General features: G+C 46.6%; 1 protein-coding gene across 4 annotated transcripts in view; it reads left to right on the top strand.

The window, feature by feature from the left end:
* The window catches only part of LOC111171693 (kalirin), a 114,364-nt gene that overhangs the window by 63,754 nt on the left and 35,595 nt on the right, over positions 1–15,015 (top strand). For 3 of the 4 annotated variants that reach the window (XM_022567539.3, XM_022567547.3, XM_022567557.3), the window contains 5 exons: positions 235–312; positions 3,569–3,754; positions 4,126–4,297; positions 7,757–7,995; positions 9,824–10,081. In XM_022567539.3, the coding sequence (XP_022423247.1) occupies positions 235–312; positions 3,569–3,754; positions 4,126–4,297; positions 7,757–7,995; positions 9,824–10,081 (933 nt within the window). Of the gene's footprint in view, positions 1–234; positions 313–3,568; positions 3,755–4,125; positions 4,298–7,756; positions 7,996–9,823; positions 10,082–13,643; positions 13,768–14,867; positions 14,928–15,015 lie in introns of those variants that run through there. The other variant, XM_022567528.3, reaches the window with a different exon arrangement.

Raw genomic sequence — 15,015 nt, forward strand, 5'->3', positions numbered from 1 at the left:
TAGCATCCTCCCCGTGTGTGCTCACTGATTCACGTGGAGCCCCTGCACGGATGACCAACAGCCCCCAGCTTAGAACAGGAAAGCCCTCCCTCCTCTGAAGTGGACAGCAGGGACCAGTGTCCTTTCCTAGGATCAGGGAGCGCCCAGGAGGCCCCTGGCTTCCAGCATGGAACCGCCGAGCCCCCTACCCGACTGGCTGCTCCCCGCCCTGACTGCTGTTGTTCTTTCCCACAGAAAGCAGTGGAGTTAATGTGCCTTGTTCCAAAACGCTGCAACGACATGATGAATCTGGGGCGCCTGCAGGGCTTTGAGGTGAGCCCTTAAGAAGGCTTCTTGGGCTTCCCTGGTGGCGCAGTGGCTGAGAGTCCGCCTGCCGATGCAGGGGACACGGGTTCGTGCCCCGGTCGGGGAAGATCCCACGTGCCGCGGAGCGGCTGGGCCCGTGAGCCATGGCCGCTGAGCCTGCACATCCAGAGCCTGTGCTCTGCAGCGGGAGAGGCCACAGCAACGAGAGGCCTGCATACCGCAAAAAAAAAAAAAAGAAGGCTTAGCCCTCTCCCTTCAGGGCAGCAGGAGCCCAGGCTTCCCTTTGAAGTCCTGTGCGCGTGTTCCCGCGTTTGCCCTTGTGCCCGGGCCCCTCTGGATCACAGGCCTGGAAGGTGCACCTATTTAGGACCTCCAGTGATAGGGCAGCCAGAGGAAGTCAACCAAGCTGCAGTCAGGGTTGCAAGGGGCTTGGAAAGACCCCAGATTCTTTATAGCTATGGACGTGCCGATGACCTCTTCCCTTTTCTTGCTTGCTTGAGAAATGCCGGGAATGTGAGGGAGAACAGGACTACGTGATGAGAGTAGAACAGAGGGAAAATGGCTTTTTAGCTAAATGAATTATTAAAGCTCTAAAACATCACAGTGCACATTTCTGTTCTTTGACAAGAAGAATCAAGTCTTGGGAGAAACAGCTAGATGTACCCAGGGTTTGGATTTCAACAAATATGCTAGTGTGCTAGGGCTGCCATAACAAAGTACCACAGACTGGGTGGCTTGAACAACAGAAATGTTATCACCTCACATTTCCAGAAGTTAGAAGTCCAAGATCAAAGTGTAGGCAAGGGTGGTTCCTTCTGAGTGCTGTGAGGAAAGGGTCTGTCCAGGCCTCCCTCCTTGGCTTGTAGATGGCCGTCTTCATGTTCACATGGCATTCTTCCTGTATCTTCACATCGCCTTCCTTCTGTACATATCTCTGTGTCCAAATTTCCCCTTTTTATAAAGACACCGATCATGTTTGATTAAGGCTCACCACAATGACCTCTCTTTAACTTGATTCCCTTTGTAAAGGCTCTGTCTTTTGATAAGGTCGCATTCTGAGGTGCTGGGGGTTAAGACTTCAACATCCAAATTGGAGAGGGGATTCAATTCAACCCATAACAGTGAACCTTAGGAGAGCAAATTGACTTTCCTGGTTTAAACTTAATAAGTGGCTGTTATTAATTTATATCCACACTTCTAACTAAACATAATCTGTTTTAAATATTAATACGATAAAACTGGAACTGATGCAGTTATTGACTGGTGCTTAGTTGTTGTTGAGCCCCTTAGAGAAAGATGTGGATCTTCTAATCCTGTTTCCCAGTAATCCTGCAAGATTTCATTATTCATTTTTTTCCTCTGGCTAAACTAGAATAAAATAGACATAAGGCAGACTGGTATACAAGTAAAGTTAGGAAATGCTATATTCGGGTTTGGGTTAATGAGTTGAATTCATGATGGTCTTGAGCCAAATTCTTCTGTCCTTTTTGCCCTTGCCGCCCATCCTGGTGTCCCTGTCTGATTTCCATTGATTTGTTGTGACCAGGAACTATGTGGAGGGTCCTTTCTGCTGTTCATTTTTTCACAGGTTCTTGTTCTCCACAGTAGACATGAGGCATTCGAGAAGCAGGGTCATGCAGCAGAAATTCACCCCGAGTTCTCATACAGTGTTTCTTTAGTCATGCTAGATGACGTTGTACCTGTTCCCTTGGAATTATGCCAGATCTGAGCCTATTCTGAACAAAAGTAATTCCTTTTGCTCTTCGTCCTTGATGTCCCTGTGTTTTTCTGAGCAGGAGTCTGGCTCGGCTTTCTCTTGGTCTCTGGAGGAACTGGCCACTGACAGGAGGAGCAACATCTGATGTACCTTCTGACCCAAGTCAGACTTCACAGGGACTGTGTTGTGCATGGTCGTGTGTCCACAGAAGGCCACACACAGGAGGGTGGAATTATTTTCTCTTTTAAATCAAGCACCACCATCTCCTTTTTTCATCAAGCCCTAGAGAATATGCTTTGCATTCCTTCAGCTAATTGGGAAGGACCATGAACGTACTTGCATTCCTTCTGAAGTCCGTGGCTTTGGGCCAGGGAGAAGTTAGCCCCTTCCCTTAGATTCTCTCCCTTTTAAATCCTCTAGCTTTCCCTTTGGCATTGACAGGGCTATAAATCATGGGTCAGGCTCTTATGTAATATTAATAGAGCTTTTAGGGCTGGTCACTGGCTTAATATTAACTTTGGACCAGGGTAGAGATAAGCCTGTTTGGCTGCTGACCTTGACAGTAAGGAACCACAGTCCAAGCAGAGGGCAGGTGTTTCTCAGGAACATGAAAGGAAAATGGCCTGTGTGTTGGGTAATGTTTGGAACAAGGCGTCACATACAGAAAATAGCCCACATTTGCACTAAAGGGCAAAAGTTGTCACCTGAGAGTACAGTTCAGAGGAGGCCCTCTGGCCACTATCTCAGATGCCAGTGTCTTCTTGTTGCAGAACAGTAGAAAAAGCAGTAGCATCCGTGAAGACTTGCTGGGTTAGGCCATATTCCCTTTGAAGACGTGACGATGTTTCTGAAAATCTGGTTAGAACTGGCAAACCAGATAGGCTCCACCTCCTACCCCGAGTGTCAAGTGATCTGGCAACTGGAGGCATTGAAATATAGGCACCTGTTGATAGTATCTCAACTGTAGCTGCTGATCTGGAGCAGGAGACTAAGACCTCAGAATTTCCCCATCCTGAAATAATAGAAGAGAGGAGCCTGACTCATCTGATTTCTTTTTGTGGTCCGGCCTCCATCACTTCCCTTGGCCCCAGGTTGGTTCTAGGTTCATGGCTAGCACCCCAGGTCCTGGCTGCAAGGGCCAGGCAGGCACACCTCTCAGAGCTCCGAGGACAGAAAGGCCACTTCCAGCTCCAGCATCATCTACTTTCTGTTCTCCTTTTAATAAAAAACAAGAGGGGCCAGCATAATTCCCCAGCATCTTTTCAGCTAATAATTTTACCTTCCTTCGGGTGTTTTCCTGGAGCTGCTTCTTAGTGGTTCCGTAGCCTCCTTTCCCTTCCCTCCAGGGCCCTGTGTGAACGGGAAGGTGGCCACAGTCTGCCCTCGATGTCTGGGTGGGCCCTGATTCAGTCTCTTACTAGAGCCTGAGGCTTTTGCTGTCAGGTCTGTTGTCCATGTCCCCACAGAGGGAGGTTCTGTGACCTAGAGGGTTGTGGTCATCTCCCTGTCTCTCACTTACTTCACCCCAGTCCTTCTTTCCGTCAGGGCACCCTGACCGCTCAGGGCAAGCTGCTGCAGCAGGATACATTCTACGTGATTGAGCTGGATGCCGGCATGCAGTCGCGGACCAAGGAGAGGCGTGTGTTCCTCTTTGAGCAAATTGTCATCTTCAGTGAACTGCTCAGGAAGGGATCCCTCACCCCAGGCTACATGTTCAAAAGGAGCATCAAGGTGAGGATCCAGGTGGGGATGAGAAGGGGCAAAGAAGAGTCACACTGGGGGAGCCACTTCCCTAAGACAGAGACACTGGCATGAGTGAGGATCCAGAACGTTGAAGATCTTTCGGCCTAGTAACCTTCGGGATTGAAGGTTGATTATCTGTGAGAAAAAGTGACAGGCTCGGTGTCAGTCTCTAACATGATCCTGCAGGTTCTCCAAGATCATGTCGTTCACTCAAAGACAGAAACCAAAGCCTTTAAGCTATTAGATTCAGGGCACATTTTTGGAAACATTTCCTGAAATAAAAACTTTGAGGAACTGTAATATGTTATTGATTTTTTAAAACTGCTTAGTATGGAAAGGATCACCTTGGTTTCTTCCAGATGAATTACTTGGTCCTGGAGGAGAACGTGGACAGTGACCCCTGCAAGTTCGCACTCATGAACAGGGAGACTTCGGAGAGGGTCATCCTGCAAGCCGCCAACGCTGATATCCAACAGGCCTGGGTGCAGGACATCAATCAAGTCTTAGAAACACAGCGAGACTTCTTAAATGGTGAGTACTGGGTCTGGCTTCTTGCCGGGCCATTTTCAGGGGACCCCACACCTCTGAACCTCCTTGGGTCTGGGCTGCTGGTGAGTTATGAGCCCCGATCACATTTATATGCATTCCAACTTTGTAGTTTTCAGAAACACTTCGTGTAGAATCTTTCTGAACCCGAATGCACAAGTGGGCAGATGGGGCATGATAAAGAAGGCCATCTTTCCAAAAGAAGAAATAATCTCTTGCAGCCTTGACATAGAGGATGTGCCTTGTGCCACCATTACCAGCTGGTAGTAATTGGGGCAAAAGTCTGAAATGGGCACATCCTCTTTGTCTCAGGAGCCAGCTATCAATGACGTGTATTTTTCAGTTTAGTAGCTAATGCTGGTAATCTCAGAGGTTCTCCAGTGCTATCTAGAGATAACTGGCAGTTTGGCAGATCAGCTCAAATCCCCTCTTTGCTCCCAACAGAGGTGATTGCTAACTCTAAACTTCAGTAATACCTTGAAACTTCCCAGAACAAACTATCAATTACGCAGAGAATGACGCTCTCTCTGGACCTGAAGGAGTACTGTATGGCCATATGTGCTCCAATGTTTACACATACATGTCCACGCTTGGGTGTGTCACCTTTTCTAGTCTAGAATCTGGTCTCTTTGCAAATGACGCAAATAGGACACTTGCTGGGTGTTATCACGGAACTCAATGCTGTGGGGATGGACCTTGGGCAAGTCATGATGTTTCTCTGGGCCTCCGTGGGCTCTTTTTGTGAAAGACCTATTCTGCAGCACTGAAGCAGGAAAGCGTGGCACACCTCCCAGAGAGAGTGTCATTCTCTGCATAATTGATAGTTTGTTCTGGGAAGTTTCAAGGTATTACTGAAGTTTAGAGTTAGCAATCACCTCTGTTGGGAGCAAAGGGGAATTTGAGTTGGTCTGCCAAACCCCAAGGTATCTCCAGATAACACTAGAGAGCCTTGTGAGATTACCAGGTATCAATTGTACTCCATGGTAAGGGATTTAACACAGTTGTGTTTCTTTTAAAACAAATCAAAAGAGATTATGGAGCAGAATGCCTTGCCATTTTAGGATAGAACACGAGACTTCAAAGCAGTTACACACTTACACAGAGAGTATTTGGGGGCCATGCCCCAGGTCCCCCGACTGTAGAACAGTTTGGTGAAAACAACTAAACAAAGTGATCTCTAGGGTTCTTTCTCATTCTAAAGAGTCTAAAATTAAACACCAGCCCAGTCCTGAGGGATAGTAATGAAAGCTGTATATAGTTCACAGTTTTTGAGTATACAACATTGAGCTAATGCTTCTATGGATAAAATAATTTTAAGCAAAAACATGTGCATGTATAAAATACATTCATTAAATTGATTCTATTGGGAATTTCTGATGGATTCTAAGCTGGAATGAGGTTTTTAAGTTCATCAATTCAGGACAAAAGAAAAATAAGGTAGGACAATAAGTTGAAACCGGAAATGATTGAGTAACAATAATGGCTCCCATATATTGAGTCCTTTCTCTGTGCGAGGCACGATGCAAAGCATTTCACATGTGTTACCACACTTAATCCTCACATCAGTGTGGAAAGCTAAGTAATATCATCCTGTATTTTTCAGGTGAGGAAAAGGAGGCTCAGGGAGGTTAAGAAACTGGTCCAAAGTCACAAAAACAGTAGGTGCTAAAACAAGAACTGGAACCCAGAACTGTATAACTTGTATAACTTAAAATTAGGCTCTAACCCCAAAACTGCAGTATAGTTGCTAGTGGTAGGGCACACATTTGTCTATGAGTTCCCCAGCAAACAAAGCAAAAGAACAGGACCAGGTATAAGACACCGTATCCCTCAGCCAGATGCAAACCCTACCCGAAGATGCACAGCTTTCCTGATCCTAAGACCTAAGTTATGCAGATGGAGGCCCTTGAAGAGCACAGACTTCCTATGCAGCTTATTTAAGAAGACATACTATTTTCAAACACTTTAGCACAGTTATTGCATACAATCAATACCCCACTTCCATGAGATGGGTAATGATTCATCAGATCCGTTTGCTACGGCCTGCTTCACAGCTGTCTGCTATCTGCTTCAAACTTGGAGCAGTACTTCTTCGGGCATAGTCAGTTATCCAGACTTGTACATGGCTCCAGGAGACCTTTTGCCTAATTATAGTGAATTATGGAGCTATTAATGAACTAGATTCTCAATACCTAAATATTTAATCCTCTCCAGGGAGAAAGGCTGAGGTCTGGCAGCAGCCTATTCAGCACTCTGGCACACTCAGAAGACAAGGATGTGACGAGGGACTGGGGCCAGGCTTTTGCTTGTAGGCACACATGCAGGCACCTCAGAGCCAACCTTTCCCTCCGGAGACCTCAAATAGAAAGGAAGTGTGGACTATATGTTGAGTCCTGTTAAAGTATATACCTATTACTAGGGAAATATCCTTATAATGGAAAGTTCTCTGGGCCCCAGCTGTTAACCCAATTAAATATTTGTTACGGTGAACACTGACAGAAACAGCATAATCGGGCCTGCCTTGAAGTCATTGTTACAGAATTTGACCTGTATGGCTTTTGCCTGGCTGTACCTCTTTAGTACTAAGACCTTGGAACTTTATCATCTTAAACTCAGGAAAACAAAGCTTACCTCTTTCCTTTCAAAGCAGAGTTCCACTGACCACCACTTCTCCCAGCCTCCAAACCCAAGTTACCCTGGCTCCTTGCCATCTTTTCCCATCTAGGCTGTGTCAACCTCAGCTCCCTCTGGAGCGCTTGCCACACCGCACCCCTTCCGCGTTCCCATGGCTCTGCTCAGGTCCGGCCTCTCCCCTTCACTATCTCACGGCTCTTAATCAGCCTGGCCAATCCCTCCCCGCACCCGCTGCAAGGTTAACGTTCTTCAGGTGCACTCTGGTGCTAGCACCTGCATTGAAAACATGAACGTTTCCTTAATTCAGTCACTTTTCATGAACTTCAGAATTAAATCCAGACTCATTCACCTGCTTTCCAGATCTTTCACATCCTGGTACCTCCAACTTCCCTTACCTGTCTCATCTCCTTCCTCCACAGAGACCCATGGCTCTGTGCTCCAGGGAATCTGACTCCATCCTGTTGCCCAGACCCACTTCCCATTTGCTTCCACCCTGCAGAGCCTGCATGTCAGGGCCTGATGGCTGGCAGTTTCTGAAGTCTTTACTACCCCCCTACCCACCCCTGTGTCCACCCACGCACACACGTACTACAGAGCCCTCTCTCCCTCCTTTTGCACCATTTCGGTTCTGCACCTTCATCATTTAGACAAAACTAAGAATAGTTCTCGGTAGATGATACATTCTTTAAAAACAGGGCAGTGTCTTCCTCACGTATCCTCACTCTGCCTCGCACAAAGCCTGTACCTCTTAAGCCTCCAAAGCTTATGGGATTTCCGAAGCTCAGAGTAATGGTCTGCTCTTCCCTGCAGCCCTACAGTCGCCCATTGAATATCAGCGGAAAGAAAGGAACACAGCTGTGATGAGGTCCCAGCCTGCTAGGGTTCCCCAAGCCAGCCCCAGGCCTTACTCCTCCATCCCCGTGGGCTCCGAGAAGCCCCCAAAGGGCTCCAGCTGTAACCCGCCTCTGCCACCCCTGAAGATATCTACCTCCAATGGCAGTTCGGGGTTTGACTACCACCAGGCTGGGGACAAGTTTGAGGCCAGCAAGGTAAGTGACAGCTCACTACTGCCAGCCGCACCACTTTGAGGGTACAGCCTCTGGGCTTACTTTATAAAGGAGCATCTTTTTATGCTGATCATTTTAGCAGGAAGAGCCCACTAAATACAGCCTAATCTCAATGATTTCTCTTTCTTCCCCTGCAAAATAAACCAGTTCCCTACCTCTCCACTACCCTCCTCCCCCGCCGTCCAGATACTCTATGTTAAAGGGCTCTTGTCATCCGCAGAAACACTATACAAATATGGTAATGTTGGAGTGGCAATTATGATTTGTAGCAAATAGAGGAGTTGTGATGTGGATCATCTAAAAGTCGCAACTCTAGGGTTTGACATCTTGAAGAGATTGCCCTTTCTAATGATGAGCTGCTGAAGCGAGCTCACACCCATTGGCTGAAGCAGCAAGAGGATGTTGCCCATCAGTGTGTGAATGGGGGAAGCTAGCCTTGGATTAGACTATCTGAGATAATGCACAATTCAAACATCGCCATGAGGAGAGTCATCAATGTAACTGCAGATCCAGTCTACACGGCTGTTTTGACCCCACCAGGTAGTAGGAATGATAATGAATGGCAAAAGTGCTAGATCCCGAGTCAGGCGATCTGGTTTCTATTCCAAATTATGCAGCTCAGAACTTTGCGACTTGCCCTAGAACCTCAGCAGTTTACTTAATCTCATCAGGCCTGTTTCCTCTAGAACTCAATGGGTCTGTGAATGGGAACATCTGCATTTTTTACCTACATGTTCCCACCTTATAGTTTTATTTTTCTTACCCATATTATAAGATGATGTTGATTTTTTTTTTTTTTTTTTTTTTGCCACGCCACACAACTTGCAGAATCTTAGATCCCCGACCAGGGATTGAACCCAGGCCATGGCAGTGAAACTGCCAAGTCCTAACCACTGGACTGCCAGGGAATTCCTAATTTTTTTTTTAATTAACTATTAATGTCTAAGTTCAGTTCTGTGTAAGAGTAACTATACTGACCTATTTTATCACATCAGCTGGAAATTAATTTTTCATCTTAAAAATCCCCTGCCCTTGTAAATAAGTTGAAGTCACATTAACTCACTGAAGAATTTCTGGCTCTCACCATGCTCTGTGAGGCAGCCAGGCATCTGTGGAAGTTACAGGTCTGTCTAGAAGCAGCTTCCCTGGTGCAGAGTCATGTGCAAAGGTCATGGAGGCAGGACCCTTCATATTAATGAATACAGGGGGACTGGAGTTTTCTTCCCACAGGAGTCAGGTCAGGGTAGGTCATGGCCTTGCCTTTGAATTGGGCAAATGTCTCATTGTTACCCCTGTCTGAAGGAGGGTCAGAATGTAGAGTAAGACCAATGCTTTTTCAAAAGGAAGAAAAACATGTATCAAAGAGCCTGTGTTCTTTTCTTTGGGGGATGGTGACCACTGACCTGACCTTTGCCCTGACCTCACTCTGCCCAGGTGCTTACGTATCCCTGTGTCTGTGCCACACTCTTCCTTCCAGCTGGAGGATGCTAGTGAGAAGATGCATGCTAAGGAGGGACTCCCAGGTGGAAGGCGTGTTTTTACCTTTACCTAAGGCTGGGCAGTATCTCCACCTTTTCACCCTCACTTATAATATTAATGAGACATTTTCATTATAAATTTTTCATTATAAGTAAAATACATTTTCAGAGCCCGTTTATGAATATAATTCCATTTCTCAAGATAATCTTCTGCCTGCCATTTACCCTGCTAGCGGGAGGGCTGACTTTCAACCACACATTAGGATGCAGAGCAAGCCCACGTGAACCAGCCTTCCTGTGTCTGTGTCCCTCTCGCCCTTGTCTCCTGGCAGAGCGACCTGGGAGGCTGCAATGGGGTCTCATCCATGGCCGTGATCAAAGATTACTATGCACTGAAGGAGAACGAAATCTGTGTGAGCCAAGGTGAGGTGGTCCAGGTCCTTGCCATCAACCAGCAGAACATGTGCCTGGTGTACCAGCCCGCCAGCGACCACTCCCCCGCCGCCGAGGGCTGGGTCCCAGGCAACATCCTGGCACCCCTCACCAAAGCCACGGCAGCCACAGAAAATAGTGACGGGAGCATCAAGTAAGTGCCTCGTTGGCTTCCCCGGGAGAGGAGTATGTGGATTAAAAAAAAATTCAAAACAAAGAACACAAAAATGCAAACACACGGTAGGGAATTACTGCTGCTTATTCTCGACAGTGCCACCAGAACCAAGGTTTGAGTGCTGGAACCACACGCAGCAGGGGGCAACTGGGCTGGAGAGTTCCGATTTTTTTTTTTTTTTTTTTTCGGTGGTGGTGGTAACAGTGATGGTGTTTCTTTCCTTTTCATTTGTAATTTTCTGTTTGGTTTTTTTTTCTTTTCTCCCCCCCTTGTTAAGAAAAGAACCCTACTGAAACCCTAGGTGACAAAAGGCATGCCTCCTGTTGCTCCATTTGACCCACCACAGGATTCACTGGACTGGACTTCTATTTATATTGTATTAAGTTACTGATATATATATATATTTTTTTGATTGACACCAAAAAATTACCTTAGCACAAATGCCAGACCTGTATAGGTCAGAGGCCTGCTGCTTCTCCCAGGAGAGAGGGAACTTTTTGGTTGTCTATGGCAATTCCTCTGTACAGATTGTAACTTTTTTTTTTTTTTTGACTTTCCCCCTCCCCTGTCACTTTAATATATGTTCATGGTCATTTGTAAGATATTTCTTTTCCTTATTTTGGTTGCGAAGACCCTTCCAAACACATTCCTGTATAAAGTATTTTGCACTATTTAAAGAAACCCATATGGATGAGGTCAGGCTGTGCAATATAATGGAGAGTCACAATGTTCATCATTGTACCTGTAATGTAACTAATAATTTTAAATGTACTATTTTAAATATGTAAAATAAATTTTCACCGCGAGCATGTTTTAATGAGGTTAAAGACTAGTTGACCCTTTTTCCTCAGTGCACTATTCTGGGACTTCTACATGTACAAACGATTCTTCTTCATTTTTCTTTAAGAGTTGGTTGAATGCATTGGCAGTTCTTTCCTACACAAGAAGTGCCTTTGTGGCCAGAGGTCCAACCCTAGCCTTCCCTTCTAAGCAGCCCATGTGTGTTCTCTCTAACCTCTGAGGTGAGGGATGATGCAGATCGGATGCTGTCCAACTGGGCGACCTTGAGGTGCTGATGTAAACCGGTGGCTAGTGTAGAAGGCGGTGGGCTGGCTTGCGGCCTCCACTGCTCTCCACGCTCTGTGGTCACCGGCGGCCGGGTGGAGGAGCTCCCGTGAGATATCTAAGCAGCAGCAGCAACAGAGCTGCGCCTCCTTGGAGCTTTCTGTAGCTCAGCGACAGAGACTACTGACCCCACCCTGGCCTCTTTGGTAACCGCAGGCCCAGCTGGAAATCAGCGGTGGCCCCTAAATGGCAACAGGCCTGATTCATTTTATCCTAAAGACACTTGGTTTCAGTACCTTTTATGAAGCCTTGGATATAAAGGCCCTCAAAGCATTGAGGTTCTTATTAATTGATGGCTTACAGAGCTAGCTAACTCGTAATGAGTTGTGATCTAATTATCCAGGCACTCAGCACTTCTCCCTTGCATCTTTTGGTCACTTTTTCATACCTTCCATGGGAGGACTGGTAGGAAGGTTGTCACGCTGGGCAAAAGAGAGCAGGTTCAAATACCAATTGGTCATTCGGTTCCTTGTCAGTGTGGCTCTTGCACAAGGGTTGGTGGGAGTGGAGCAGAGCAATGGACTAAAAGTGGTTCTCACTATTTATCAGTGAAGGACACTCACCGTACCCTCCCCAGGGCTGCTATGACCACCAGGGTCAGAGTTGGTTGTGATGCCTATGGGATAAATGTCACTGAAACCCTGTTTCCACATCAGTCCCCAGGCTTGTGGCCAAGAGATGGAAGCTCCCCAAACCATGATGACGCGTTCTTCTGGGAAGAATACGAAATTGAACGTGTCCTGCCACTTGTACTACTCTGAGTCTCCTTCTCAGTGTTACTTGTAGCATTTCTAGTTTCTCACCAATCATACTGAATGACCCAGAGGGTTGTGATAAACATAGGAATGCAGCCCCATGCTCACGCGCACACGCGCTGTGCCGGCTGCCCTAGGAGTCTTTTCAGCAGGGACCCCCCTGACTCAAGATGTTCTCAGAATGAGCCAGGGACATGGCTTTGGGGGTAAAGATAAGGGACGGAAGTCTGCAGTTAAGAGTGATATTATCCGAGGTTCATTTCGGTGACCGCTCTCACTCAGAAGCAACAGTTGGAGTGAGAGCTGATATGCAGGGAATCCCAGGGAGCCTGCCTCTTTAGGAGGCGCAAGAGAAGGTCTGGCCAAGAGATTCTTTTCTGCCATTTGAAGGAGCCGCTTTCCAAAAAAAATTTGAGGACATGACTATTACCGCTCTTTCCTACTCAGAAAGTCGATTGCTAAACCTCCGTGCTAGTGGTACATATCTTGAGAACACTTTCCCCAGGTCATCCTAAAATCTGTGACATTTATGGAGTTTTGTGGAGGAGTTGCTATGCATTTTGGAGCATCTCCCTTCCTCCTAAATCTCATAGGCCTCTCTCTCTCTCCCCTCTCTCCCTTAATGATGCTCTTTTCATTGAGCCCTGTCTGCGTAGGCCTAAATTTGATAAGGAGACACTGAAGGGAAGCCAGCCTCACTTACTCCAGACCTGACAGAACTTCATCCAAACTCTGTGGCCACACCTGAAACTGCTGCTGCCTGCCCAGGGTCCCTGATGCTGTCTGAGACTTGGCTTTTGGTGTCTTTGAGTCCTAACATATGTGGAACTCAAGAGCTCTGCTCTGAGCCTCTCTTTCAGGTCTGTGAAGAAATAGCTCCCAACCCTCTTGTGAGAAGGAAGAAGTTAAGATAGTGTGAAGGGACGTTGCCACCCTCACCTCCCTGAGAGCACGCGTTGGGTCTTCTCCCAACAGGAAAACTCTAGGAGCTCTTAGTGGTTGTCAGACAGAGCCTTGTGTTCACAAACACTGAGTGATGTGGAGAACATAGACCAAGAAACCCTTCATCCTAAGTCATCCAGATAAATGAGTGGTGCCCACGAGTTTTATAAAGTCAAATGCCCTAGAACCTCCCATCTGTACTACGGTGTTTGGGAGTGGCCACAGCCTAAATACAAATAATGAGATGAAAACCTCCAAAGCATCCTTTTGGGTCTTTATATCTGATCCTGGGAAAGTACCAATAGCTTATACACTATAGAATGTACTTCCCTTATCTTTCCTATTTTATTGCCCCCTCCCCACAGTCTTCTCCCGTCCATCATACCCTTCAGGAAGGGAATTCCTGAGTCCTATAAGGCCTCATCAGTATATGAAAACTTCCCTCGGTAGAGTTTAACCACTTAGTACCCAGACTTGCCTCAAATGCTACAACCAACCTGTACATCTATTGGGAGGGGTCACAGTTCATCCTCACTCATTTCCTGTTGGAGGTGAGATCTGCTGCCAGCCACCACAGGAGCTGGTGTGCAGGTTTGGGGCCTCTGAAGCAGGGGCTTGACTGGAGAGCCTCACCTACTGACTCACCCAAGGGTGGCAAGCCCACCCACCGCTTCACTCTGCCCTGACCTGCCATTTTGATTGGTGCATTTTTTGGTACAACAGGAAGTCATGTTCATGGCATACTCTACGCATGAGAAAGCGGGCGGAAGTGGAGAACACGGGTAAAAATGAAGCCACAGGGCCTCGTAAACCCAAGGATATTCTGGGCAACAAAGTCTCTGTTAAAGTGAGTAAGGTGTTCCGGAGCTGTGTCCGACCTCTCATCTACTCCCACCCTGCAGCATTCTCACGAGGCAACTTGGGTGGATGGGGACCAGAGGGGAAGTAGTTTAGTAGAATTTTGCATGCGAGATCAATTTATTTTTTATTTTTTATTTCTCCTGGCAACTTCGATTCAAATAAGTAAGTATCTCTTTTTTTTTTCTTTTATACCTTCCTCCTTATACTTACAGAAGTTTTATAGCAAAATTATCTGCAGTATTATTTATTCTCTTAGAAATGCAAGATGCTTGACTCATATTAAAGTACTCAAAGCCACCCATTCAGTATCCTAGGTTTGAAAATACATGCAGGGTAAAGAGATTAGAGATGCTTTCCAAACCTCCAACCCTTTGAAGTCTGAGGTTTGGAACTTAAGGGCTACTGTGTCCTTGGTGAAGTTTCATTTCTTTTCCCCAGAATTCAGATGCCATCACCTTCAGGCCTATGCATGGGCAGAGAAGGGAGGCACACTGATGAAGCCCAAGTTATTGCTTTGTAACAATCCAATTGTTATAGTGAACTCGCTGAGTCTAAGCTTTGACAGACCCCTGTCCCCCATCCTGAAACGATGTGATCTATTTTCTTTACATTGGGCGCTCAGAAAAGACATGGCTCTGGACAATGGAAATTAAACCGCTGTTGTTGAATATTGTTATACTGTGTGATTATCTACCCGAGTCTTCCTGAGCAAAATAAGAACAATCCAAACCCATTCTAATGTCCTTCTTGGGGAAAAGAAATTGTACTCCCTCCCTCACCCTCATCTGGGAAGTCCGGCCTCACAGGAGACAATAGTTTAAATTCGACAGCACTCATGCTTCATTTGGTTGCTTCCATCGCTATTTCCCGTGAGATGAGCGGCTTACACGATCCCAACCTCCTCTCCCTGAAAAGAGCATGCTGCCGCCCTAGGTGATCCGCACCCCACCTTAGCAGCACCTGGTTTTTCTCTGCCCGATTTCCCATGGTCCATGCTTCTTTCAAGTTCTCCCCACCCTCTAGCCAAAGCTGCCTGTGTTCTAACTGTGTTCTCTTTCTTCCCCCTTCCTCATGCTGCCCATCAAGGAGACGAACAGTTCCGAGGAGTCAGAGTGTGATGACCTTGACCCTAATACTAGCATGGAGGTAGAAGCAGCTGTTGTCCTCTTTCCTGCAATGATTGTCTTTTGTTGATGTGTTCTGTAACGGTGGCCTTGTTAAAAGTGAACAGCCA

This window comes from Delphinapterus leucas, chromosome 4, assembly GCF_059928025.1.
Source record: "Delphinapterus leucas isolate spDelLeu-1000000601 "Yukka" chromosome 4, BTC_Dleu_Yukka2, whole genome shotgun sequence".
NCBI lineage: Eukaryota > Metazoa > Chordata > Mammalia > Artiodactyla > Monodontidae > Delphinapterus > Delphinapterus leucas.